Consider the following 12,845-nt stretch of genomic DNA (forward strand, 5'->3'; position numbering starts at 1 on the left):
TGTTTAATTGCTATATTGTAATTACTTCGCCAGCATGGCCTATTTATTTCCTGAACTCCCTTATCTTACCTCATTTGCACTCTCTGAATATAGACTTTTTGTTTTCTTTTGTTCTACTGTATTATTGACTGTATGTTTTGTTTATTCCACGTGTAACTCTGTGTTGTTGTATGTGTCGAATTGCTACACTTTATCTTGGCCAGGTCGCAGTTGCAAATGAGAACTTGTTCTCAACTAGCCTACCTGGTTAAATTAAGTAAAGGTGAAATAAAATTAAAATAAAACGCTGAGCTGTAGTCAATGAACCACATTCTCACGTAGGTGTTCCTGTTGTCCGAGTAGGAAAGGGCATTTTGAATGCAATAGAGATTTCGTCATCTGTGGATCTGTTGGGGTGGTATGCAAATTGGAGTGGATCTAGTGTTTCTGGGATGATGGTGTTGATGTGAGCCATGACCAGCCTGGCTACAGACATGAGTACTACGGGTTGGTAGTCATTTAGGCAGGTTGCCTTGGTGTTCTTTGGCACAGAGAATACGGTGGTCTGTTTGAAACATGTAGGTATTACAGACTCGGCTAGGGAGAGTTTGAAAATATCAGTGAAGACACTTGCCAGTTGGTCAGCTTATGCTCAGAGTACACATCCTGGTAATTCGTCTGGCCCTGCGGCCTTGTGAATGTTGACCTGTGGAATCCCTTTGAAGTCCATAATAGTTAGCAAGTCCTGCCACATCCGACGAGCGTCGGAGCAGGTGTAGTAGGATTCAATCTTAGTAGGATTCAATCTTGCAAGGGCTGTAGCTTTTGTGGCGTGATGGGTAACAATGCTTTGTGGTTGTCAGATGTTGATGTGTGCAGAGAGTCCCTGGTTCGAGCCCAGGTAGGGGCGAGGAGAGAGACTGAAGTTATACTGTTACATTGATGCGGTTGACCCGGATCACTGGTTGCTGCGGAAAAGGAGGAGGTCAAAAGGAGGGTGAGTGTAACCGATGTGACATGGCTAGCTAGTTAGCGTGGTGTGTGCTAATAGCATTTCAATCTGAGACCTTGAAGTAGTTGTTCCACTTGCTCTGCAGGGGATGTGGCTTTTGTGGAGCGATGGCTAACGATGCTTCTTGGGAAGCAGTTGTTGAAAGAGGGTCCTTCATTCGAGCCCAAGTAGGGGCGAGGACAGGGACGGAAGTGAAACTGTTACATTAGAATCACCTCTGGCAGTGATTACAGCTGTGAGTCTTTCTGGGTAAGTCTATAAGTGCTTTGCACACCTGGAATGTACAATATTTGCACATTTTCAAGCCAATCAAAACTGTAATTTGGACAATTAGGAACATACAATATTGTCATAGTAAGCAACTCTGGTATATATTTGGCTTTTTGTTTTAGGTTATTGACCTGCTGAAAAGTGAATTTGCATCCCAGTGTCTTTTGAAAATCAGACTGAACCAAGTTTTTCTCTAGAGTTTTGTCTGTGCTTAGCTCTATTCCATTTATTTTCATCCTAAAACACTTGATGACAAGTATACCCGTAACATATTGCAGCCATCACCATGCTTGCACATATGAAGAGTGGTACTCAGTGATATGTTGTGTTGGACATAGAGTGAATTTCTTTGCCAAATGTTTTGCCGTTTTACTTTAGTGCCTTATTGCAAACAGAATGCATGTTTAGGAATATTTTCTTCTGTACATGTTTCCTTCTTTTCACTCTGTCATTTAGGTTTGTATTATGGAGTAAGTACAATGTTGTTGATCCATCCTCAGTTTTCTCCAATCACAGCCGTTAAACTATGTAACTGTTTTAAAGTCACCATTGACCTTAATAATAATAATAATAATAATAATTCCACATTGTGTGTAGAACAGTGACACAAAATCTCAATTGAATACACTAATGAGATATGTTAAATGTTGGACAAGTAAGACCAAAAGATTTCATGGAAATTGAATGTAAAGGTTTTAATTACAGTGCAATTAATAAACAACCTGAAATGCAGTCTCAATTGTTTCTTCGATTTAACACTCAACATAAAAACTGAAACAATTACTTCTAAATAGATATAAACTGAAAATAGATATTATTGTTATTCTGGGAACTGCACAAAATAATAAGATAAACAGTGACTAGTAGATGTTAACACCATTCTGCCGTCATGTAGACTTCCTGCACCAACTTCCTGTCTTGTATCAGACCACTGTCTCTCCAACTAACTGTGTCTTCTCTCCTCAGTCATCATTGACTTTATATGGTCTTAAACTGCCTTCAGTAGGCTAGTTGAACTCAGCAGTTCCTCTATACTGGAACCCATTAAACAGATGCTCTGTGAACTCAACACTCAAAATAAATGGTCCAAAATAAAGAGTAGCCTGCATCATCATATCAACACTATAGTAACAGTTAAACACTTTTCATCCCAGCAAATTTTACAAATATGCAGATAATCAAAGAGCACACAATTATAAAGGTAACAAAAGTATCAATTTAAAACTAATACACAATGACAATATTGTACTTAAAAACACTTCATACCCATTGGGAAAATAATTAACATGCACCTCTTTTATTGACTTGTGCTTAAAGACCATCTAGGTTGTTAAGTGGTGGTTACTGGTTCCCTCTACCGACCGTGGCCTGGTTAGAGCACACTGTCCCAACCGGGGAGTTCTGTGGAGAGAACACAGAGAAAGGATCAGTTGTCAGTTGTCAGAAGAATAATGACTTCATAGTTACAGTTGGTTACACAAAACAGTATTCATTCTTCCTGAATTCTTCCTGAAACACACATTCTAGATGGGTTTTAAAGGTTTATTCTACCATTCCCACCAGTCCCTGTGAACGGTCTGTCATGTCAAACCCACTGGGGAGTCTAGATGTTCTCCTCCTCCTGGAAGACAAGAATAAAGGTATATTGACATCATTTAGGTTTTCATATACAAAAGCACAATCAGCATGATAAATATGTTAAAATTGAGGCTTGGGAATATCTTTTTACCATGCAAAGAATACGATCAGGCTGAAAAGGAAAATCAACCCCAAGGTTTTTCCTACAATCTCAAAAACCTTTGGGTTAACAGGCTCTTCATGCCCTGTAAATAAAACACACATTATAGCCATCTGTTCCAAAAAGAGGAAACATTTTGCACATTGTCTAATATTACAAATTATACACATACTGTAGATGTACAGATGTAAGATCTTAATTTATCCAGTATTGTTGCAGTGAAATAATCCTGCAGCCAAAGGATCTGATCGTTTCCTCCATAATGTTGATCCATTGGTGGTGAGTCTATTAGCTGGACAAAATAAGGCTGCATGATAAGTGTAATACTATTAATATAACCATGTTTCAGTGCAGGATTTTGGTGAATATATGCAAATCATAAAGCTTATCTGTGTTTCCCACAATGCAATAAACTTCTAAGCAACAATATCGTGATCAAATTAAGATCCTAAAACCGTATCATACCTAGATACATACAGCAGGTGTCACGTTCTGACCATAGTTCTTGTGTGTTTTCCTTGTTTTAGTGTTGGTCAGGACGTGAGCTGGGTGGGCATTCTATGTTGTGTGTCTAGTTTGTCTATTTCTATGTTTGGCCTGAAATGGTTCTCAATCAGAGGCAGGTGTTAGACATTGTCTCTGATTGGGAACCATATTTAGGTAGCATGTTTTGTGTTGGGATTTGTGGATGATTGTTTCCTGTCTCTGTGTTCTCTGAAACAAATAGGACTGTTTTTGGGTTGTGCCACGTTTTATAGTGTGTTCATGTTGAGTTTCTGTCATTAAATAACCATGGACACTAACCACGCGGCACTTTGGTCCTCTTCTTCCCAGGAAGAAAGCCGTTACAGCAGGCATGCCGAAGTACCTCTTCTACATCCATGCATTTGAAGGGGTGTCCACATACCTTTGAATATATATTGTATATCTAACCTACGATTGTGCCCTACGTGCCCATTTTACCTTTAATAGCCAGCTGCACTTCATTCGACATCCCACAGCCGTGACTATTTCTTGCTTGACAGTAGTACAGTCCTCCATCACCAACAGTCACATTGAGGGTGTAACTCTGTCCAGATGCTACCTGTGTTGTTTTACCCTCACTGATCTTGAACCAGGTGAAGTTTGTCACAGGAGGGTTGGCTGTGCTGCTGCAGGTCAGATTAACACAGCTGCCCACAAATACTGGATCATCTGGACTGATGGAGGCTGAGGTGTCCTTAGGAGAGACTGAGGGAGAGGGGTTCATTTACAATGTATCTGGATATGGTATATTGAATAGTCTCATCAAAACCACTCCTACAATCATCAGTGAAACATGATAGAATGATCTATTTTCAGGAACCGGTGACTAAATCTTACATGAAACGTTAAGCGTCATGTTATGTTCAGCTCTCTTGTTGCTTGTCCCTACTGGGTAGACTGCAGTACAAGTAATGTTCTTCTCATGATGAAGGTATGACGGAGTGAAGGTCACCGTGGAGAGAACTGATTTGGTTTGGTCTGGATTCTCCTGCAGTTGGTTCTCAGTTGTGAACTGTGTTGGGAGAGTCCATGTCAGCTCAGGGGGGTGTTCGGGACAGGGAGCGACAGCAGAGCAGTTCAAACTGACAGGGGTCCCTTCCTTTACCTCACCTGAGACAGTAAGGATGGGACTGGAAGGCAAATCTGTAATACATTGTAGATAAATATATTTTACTCTAATAGTTAAACTGTCCACTTGTTCTACTCTTATCTTTGATGCAAGGAATCTAAACTGGGAAAAATTGTTGGTAAACAGTTAAATTGTCTCTTACCACTGACAACTATATAAACATGCTTTCCAAAGTCTATTGCAAGGAATGGTTGACTCTCAATCCTGAAGAAGTATATATCAGTGTAATTGGTGGTTACATTGAAGAAGACTGTGGTGCAGTTCTTCTGGGACATGTTTCCAGTTATCTTCCCTTGATATCTGTTGACCATCTCAGTACTGTTAAATATCACACTGTCCGGACGCTCACCCAAGTATGGGAATTCTTTAATCCACACTCCAGAGAGTAGTATTGCGCTGTTAAATGTATCCTTATGTTTGTCAGGAATATCAAATGAACATGGGATTTGCACACAGGAGCCAGTCAGTACATCCAGTCTATCTGGCATTGAGGCGATCAAATCTCGTTGACCAAAACAGGCCAAAACACCTGCAACATAAAGGACAACATCAGGGAGGTTCTGATATATTATCAGTTCAGTTCAATGATGTGTATTAACCCTAGATGACTGACAGGGGCCTCTGTTTGGAGGCAACTGCACAGCCATCTTGTTACTCCTCCTCCAGTGTAAAACAGATGTTGGAAGGTTTAGAAATTAATTTATTAATGTCTACATTTGTTTTTGACAAGTATATTCTATTACAGACACCTTAATGCAGAATTTTAAATTATATTTTGTGACCTGCAACACTTCCTTCAGTAGAGAGACCCTACCGTTTCTCCATTCAATGATTGCATCTTGAAACTCACTAAATTGGTATTATCCAATAGCTTCTTCATCTTTGAGTCAGAGTTTTTCCTATTTTCCTTTGCCCCCAACTATGTGAACCTGTATGTGGAACAATTTGAGGAACCACTTACAAAACAGAGACACTTACTTTCTAAAATCCTCTCATGGAAGAGATACATAGATGATGTCTTTGTGCTCTGGGAAGGAAGTCAGCAGGAACTAAATGAATTCCAAACTCTGCTAAATGAGAGCTCTGAATATCTCAAATTCACCATGCAGACTTTTGAGAGAAAAATAAACTACCTGGACTTATGGATCATCAAAGAACGATGCATTACATACAGATTTGTACACAAAGCCAACAGACCTCAAAACTCTGCTACGTGCGGATAGTATGCATCGCCTTCCCCTCAGGAATGTATATGTTCTGTATACTTCCGGCCCTTCTCTGGACACTGTGTTAACAACCCTCCAGGCAAGCTTCAATGCCATACAACTCTCCTTCCGTGGCCTCCAATTGCTCTTGAATGCAAGTAAAACTAAATGCATGCTCTTCAACCGATCGCTGCCTGCACCTACCCGCCTGTCCAACATCACTACTCTGGACGGCTCTGACTTAGAATACGTGGACAACTACAAATACTTAGGTGTCTGGTTAGATTGTAAACTCTCCTTCCAGACCCATATCAAACATCTCCAATCCAAAGTTAAATCTAGAATTGGCTTCCTATTTCGCAACAAAGCATCCTTCACTCATGCTGCCAAACATACCCTTGTAAAACTGACCATCCTACCAATCCTCGACTTTGGCGATGTCATTTACAAAATAGCCTCCAATACCCTACTCAACAAATTGGATGCAGTCTATCACAGTGCAATCCGTTTTATCACCAAAGCCCCATATACTACCCACCATTGCGACCTGTACGCTCTCGTTGGCTGGCCCTCGCTTCATACTCGTCGCCAAACCCACTGGCTCCATGTCATCTACAAGACCCTGCTAGGTAAAGTCCCCCCTTATCTCAGCTCGCTGGTCACCATAGCATCTCCCACCTGTAGCACACGCTCCAGCAGGTATATCTCTCTAGTCACCCCCAAAACCAATTCTTTCTTTGGCCGCCTCTCCTTCCAGTTCTCTGCTGCCAATGACTGGAACGAACTACAAAAATCTCTGAAACTGGAAACACTTATCTCCCTCACTAGCTTTAAGCACCAACTGTCAGAGCAGCTCACAGATTACTGCACCTGTACATAGCCCACCTATAATTTAGCCCAAACAACTACCTCTTTCCCAACTGTATTTAATTTTAATTTATTTATTTATTTTGCTCCTTTGCACCCCATTATTTTTTTATTTCTACTTTGCACATTCTTCCATTGCAAAACTACCATTCCAGTATTTTACTTGCTATATTGTATTTACTTTGCCATCTTGGCCTTTTTTGCCTTTACCTCCCTTCTCACCTCATTTGCTCACATTGTATATAGACTTGTTTATACTGCATTATTGACTGTATGTTTGTTTTTACTCCATGTGTAACTCTGTGTCGTTTTATCTGTCGAACTGCTTTGCTTTATCTTGGCCAGGTCGCAATTGTAAATGAGAACTTGTTCTCAACTTGCCTACCTGGTTAAATAAAGGTAAAAAAATTAAAAAAATTTAAAAAAGGAATGATCTACCATATAGCCAGTTAAGCAGGGTTAAACAAATCTGTGGCCAACATTCAGATTGACAGCAATGTTAAGAAAATAATTTCAAAATCAGAGGCTACATGGAAAAAATGATTGATGCAACGATGAAAATCTCTCAAATATCAAACATCTCAAAAACCACGAGAAGAATTGCTAAAAACTATACCAAAGAAGAAAATCTTTTGCACCAAGTACACCAAGTGTTCAGAGAAAATTAATGCAATCCTGAAGAAGCACTGGCATATTCTGCAATCAGACACAACAATTGCACACCTCTTCAAGGACCAACCCACTGGTGGTCTATAAGCGTGGGCACAATATTGTGGATAGTTTAGTGTAATCTAACCTTCCCCCTGAGCCCACTCAGACACTCTTGACACACATTCCAAATGGGATCTACAAATGTGGCTCATGCTCACAGTGCAATAGCACTACAAAAACATCCTTCTTCAGACACCCACATACAGGTGGAAACATCCCTGTTAGGAGTATCATCTCTTGCAAGGAAAAGGGAGTAATATGTCTCATCACATGTTCATGTGGAAAAGCCTACGTAGGACAACCGAAAAGACAATTAAAACAATGCATAGCTGACCACTGTAACGTGTGTCGTCATCTGATGAGGAGGAATCGGACCAAAGAGTTCATGACCTTTATTTAACTGAACACTGAAACAAAAAGACCAAAGTGCAAACCGAAACAGTCCTGTCAGGTGCAGAAAACACTAAACAGAAAACAACTACCCACAAAACATAGGTGGGAAAAAGCTACCTAAGTATGGTTCCCAATCAGAGACAACGATAGTCAGCTGTCCCTGATTGAGAACCATACCCGGCCAAAACAAAGAAATACAAAACATAGAGAAAGGAACATAGAATGCCCACCCAAATCACACCCTGACAAAACCAAAATAGAGACATAAAAAGCTCTCTAAGGTCAGGGTGTGACAACCACCGCAGCTCAATCAGGTGTAATAACACTGACTATCCAGTAGCAGCTCACTTTGTTGAAGCTAACCATCCCATCTCCTCACTCAAAAACACACGCATATACACACGCATTGAGCATGTTGGCCAACCAAGGAGAGGAGGTATTTAAAAACATTGACCCCTACTGTCTTAATATTGACTTTGATCTCAGGCCCTTCTTATGAACTATTCATGTCATGAAGAAGTCTTATAAATTTATGTATTCTTTCTACAGTTTATCAGCGTACAACCAATATGTTCCCCCTGTTGATGATGCTTATTATGCATTATTGATGAACCAAAAGATTACATGTCATTTTCTCTGGGTGTGCTCCAGATAATGCTTTTTATATCACCTGAACATAACAAATAAATAAATAAACATGTAAAGATATTAAAGTATTTTATTTATAGAGTACTAACTTTACTGTCCCTTCTACAACAAAATACTTAAATACATGTAATATAGTCCTTGAAACATTTGATTTAAATACTGTATAATTCCATTAATTATCATGGAGGACTGCTTCTTCTGGGGAGTACCATATATAGAGACCGGTGGTTTCATAGTCTCTCATTGGCCGTTACATAGAATCAGCGATCCAGAGTTTATACCATCACTGTTACAGTCTCTCCCAATAATAATAGTTGTGGAAGGACCACCAGAGGGCAGGCTGGGCTCACGGATAGTAGCCCAACCAGGCATGATGAGACAAGGTAACCAGAGGTAATTAAGCACAGCTGACGGTACTAATGACATATTCTCTTTCCCCTATAAGAGAGAGGATGGAACCAGCAGGGAGAGGAGCGACAAACCCTCTCTGTAGAATGGCTACCAAGAGAAGGGAGCTAGCCATGGAAGATCCATTAAGACAGTGACAAATCTGTGATTGTTGTTATAGTTTAAAGATAATCGTCTTGTGTTCCTTTTTCATCTAAAGAAGAAGATGTATGTTGTTCCTTGGGAGATTCTCATTGATTGTGTTGAAGTGTTGGTATAGTCAGAAATCTCTCAATAGAGAACTGCGTTCAACCAAGAAAACCTACTCCTAACTTGTTTATTCCACCTTTCTGTTTTAGAGTGACACCAAATGACTTGGTCCGCTCACATAATACTAACTTATTTTTATGTACAGGTGATTTTTCAATTGGTCGGTATGTTGTCAAGGAGTGGTGATAGGAACAGTGGTGGAAGCTATACTGTTAACCGCACACTGATGTCGGTTTCACATGAACATACAGAGACATGGAAAAGTATTTCCCCCTTTCTGGTTCTCTATTTGTGCTTATTTTTTTACTGTTATCAGGTCTTCAACCAAAACCTAATATTAGATAAAGGGAACTTGAGTTTATAAACTTTTTATAGTTATTTATTTTCTTTCATTAACAAAGTTATGCAACACCCAATACACCTGTGTGAAAAAGTAATTGCCCCCTTACTCTCAATAACTGGTTGTGCCTCCATTCCAAAACACACAATCAAGTATACATGAAAAGGGATTAAAAGCAACAAATGTAAAGTTTTGGAATGGCCTACTCAATGTCCAGACCTAATCCCAATTGAGATATTGTGGCAGGACTTGAAACGAGCAGTTCATGCTTGAAAACCCATGAATGTCGCTGATTTAAAGCAGATCTGCATGGGACAGTTTGCCAAAATTCCTCCACAACAATGTGAGAGACTGATCAACAATTACAGGGAATGTATGGTTGGTTGTCATTTCAGCTGAAGGAGGCACAGCCAGTTATTTAGTGTAGGGGAGCATAACTTTGTGTAAGGGAGCATAACTTTGTTTAAGAAATAAATAAAATAAGTATGTAAATGTTGTTATTTGTTCACTCAGGTTCCATTTATCTAATATCATCTTGTTATTGAATATCTGAAAATATGCAAAAACTTTTTCACAGCAGTTTAAATCCAGACTCTTAAATACACTAATCAGGAATTAACTGTACACTTTTCTACACAATTAAAAAGCTGGAATATAGCACATCCCATAAAATATAATGACTTGTGGTTATTCCTTTATCTCTGATTCATAACTAGTTGTTGTTATGTGGAAGACTCACCTGACATAAAGAGGCCAATGAGAAAAAACATGTTCTCAGAACAAGCCATGTGAGAACTCACACACTACTGATCACCTGAAACAGTACAAACACACACTTACTGGTGGAGTAACTTAACTCACACAACACATTGCATTAAACCATCTCCATATCAAATACACTATGTCTTTCAGTTGTAAAGCTAATACATGAACAAACAGCAGTACATTAGAACATATTGAATCTCATTACTCATAATTAATCTCCTTTAATTGATTTTGAACATTAAAATTAACAGAAAATATAGTGAAGAAGTCGATACTTGCCTTAGACGGTAACGTAAACTGTCTACAGCAGAAACTGTCACACACATAGTGTGGTCTGACAAACTAAAGTGCTGAAATTCATGTGGCACAGCTCACATCTCAACAGTGACGTACTTCCTAATAGATGTGAAATGATTTTCAAACAATTCTTCAGTATTTATTGTCCCTTTCTCGGGGTAGGACAGGTCAGCAGTATTTTGAAACTGGCCACCAAATCGCTAAGTCCGCCCCCGACAAATGAAACTTTAATCATTATAACCACCTCCCTCTCCTCTATCTTCCAGGCCTGAATGGGAATGTGTGTGGGATTTAAACATATAGTTAAATCATGAACCAAAATCCACTATTCATTTATTCAAGAGTTACATTTATTAAATTAGAGTTTGATACAAAACATAACGTTGTCACATTATGTTTCAACATGAAAAACAGACTTGGTATGAAACAGAGTGACTGTAATTGTATCTGAGTGATTCTCAAACACCTCTCAACTTCTCTGACACCAACTTCCTCTTTGAAGTCTATTTGCAAAGAGGAGCCTGGTGGGCTGGATGCCACAGAGACACTCTTTTCACTCCACTCCACTACTTTTTCGTAGCATGTTTATGAGAATTCATGTAGCAGGATAGGAGAATTATCTTAGCATGTTAAGAGCCTAAGGTTAAGGTCAGGTTAAATAGTCAGGTTTAGGGATAATGGTCTCCTAACCAGGGTTGGATGAGGCCATTTGGGACCCTGAGCTTCCTTCATTTCAACACGTTCTGCAGTGGTGCAGAGAGAATGATTATTTATATTGTTGCTGTTTTAGAAATGATGACTTGACTTGGCTGACTGGAGTCTCTGACACTTTTTGGGTTTTCCTCTGACACCGCCTAGTATATAGGTCCTGGATGGCAGGAAGCTTGACCCCAGTGATGTACTGGGCCGTACGTACTACCCTCTGTAGCGCCTTACGGTCAGATGCCGAGCAGTTGCCATACCAGTCCGTGATGCAACCGGTCAAGATGCTCTCGATGGTGCAGCTGTAGAACCTTTTGAGGATCTTGGGACCCATGCCAAATCATAGGGTTGTCACATCATTTTTTCAACATGAAAAACAGACTTGGTATGAAACAGAGTAAGTGTAATTGTTTCTGACTGATTCTCACACACACCACTCAACTTGTCCTACACCAACTTCCTCTTTTTCTTGCTTAACTTCCTCTTTAAAGTCTATTTGCCAAGAAAACCCTGGTGGGCTGGATGACACATTTTCACACCACTTCTATACAGATTTGACTTTTTCGTATCAGGCTAGAAGAATTTATGCAGCAGGTTAGGAGAATTACGGCTATGGGTTACGGTTAGTGAAAATGCTCTCCTAACAGGGGTCGGATGACCCCACACACCCCCTCTTACTTACTGCATTTCAACCCATTTTGCCATGGTGCGGAGAGCATTTCAACCCATTTTGCCATTGTGCGGAGGGAATTTCAACCCATTTTGCCATGGTGGGGAGAGCATTTCAACCCATTTTGCCATGGTGCGGAGGGAATTTCAACCCATTTTGCCATGGTGCGGAGAGCATTTCAACCCATTTTGCCATGGTGCGGAGGGAATTTCAACCCATTTTGCCATGGTGCGGAGAGCATTTCAACCCATTTTGCCATGGTGCGGAGAGCATTTCAACCCATTTTGCCATGGTGGGGAGGGAATTTCAACCCATTTTGCCATGGTGTGGAGAGATACATATTTACAGTTTTATAATGCTATTCGACATGTTGTCATGAAGCTGACAGAAAATGTTGTTGATTTCAAGCTAATTTTCCTGCTATTCAACATATTTTGCTATCATATGCTATCAGGGGCCGTTTTGTAGTCCAGCCCTGCTCCTAACCTGCTACCAAAATGACTTCTTATTGCAGTGGCGTGAAAAGAATGTCCTGAGTGCCATAGGAGGGAGACCGCGATCTACAGGGACTGGGAGGCAAGTTGGACAGCCTAATTCTCCTAAACTTTCGAAAAAAAACTAAATTTGGACAAATCACTCTTCGACCTTCCCAAGGTCTTCTGGGAGAAGGATACCCAGGAGCTGAGGGTGTACTTTACCCAGCATGTGGTAGCCGACCTCCCCCAACAGGTGGAGGGAGACCTGAAGGCTCTGGAGGACAAGGTCAGGAATTGAGAGGTGGAGGGACCAGATTATTCAGAGAGAGAAGAGAGAAAGTATTGACTATTGGACATTATACTATGCTGATGCTGCAATATGGTGGGAATGGGGATATGTTGGGACTGACAAAAAAGGGACGAACATACTCTTTTCAATTATGTGGAAACTGCTTTGCCTA

General features: G+C 40.2%; 1 protein-coding gene across 2 annotated transcripts; it reads right to left on the bottom strand.

Annotated features, from left to right (window-relative positions):
• Window positions 1-1,937: 1,937 nt before the first annotated feature.
• LOC109886347 (myelin-associated glycoprotein-like) lies at window positions 1,938-10,644 on the bottom strand. 2 transcript variants are annotated; one of them, XM_031796830.1, is made up of 8 exons: window positions 10,519-10,644; window positions 10,214-10,288; window positions 5,003-5,182; window positions 4,362-4,667; window positions 3,963-4,229; window positions 2,991-3,084; window positions 2,813-2,882; window positions 1,938-2,662 (listed from the first exon to the last, which is right to left on the bottom strand). In XM_031796830.1, exons 2-8 carry the CDS (start codon window positions 10,260-10,262, stop codon window positions 2,603-2,605), a joined length of 1,026 nt encoding a protein of 341 aa, XP_031652690.1. In that variant the 5' UTR covers window positions 10,263-10,288; window positions 10,519-10,644; the 3' UTR covers window positions 1,938-2,602. The 2 variants fall into 2 exon arrangements, with proteins under 2 accessions (XP_031652690.1, XP_031652689.1); XM_031796829.1 differs by having other exon boundaries at window positions 4,796-5,182.
• Between the last annotated feature and the right edge of the window lie 2,201 nt (window positions 10,645-12,845).

This window comes from Oncorhynchus kisutch, linkage group LG18, assembly GCF_002021735.2.
Source record: "Oncorhynchus kisutch isolate 150728-3 linkage group LG18, Okis_V2, whole genome shotgun sequence".
NCBI classification, from domain to species: domain Eukaryota; kingdom Metazoa; phylum Chordata; class Actinopteri; order Salmoniformes; family Salmonidae; genus Oncorhynchus; species Oncorhynchus kisutch.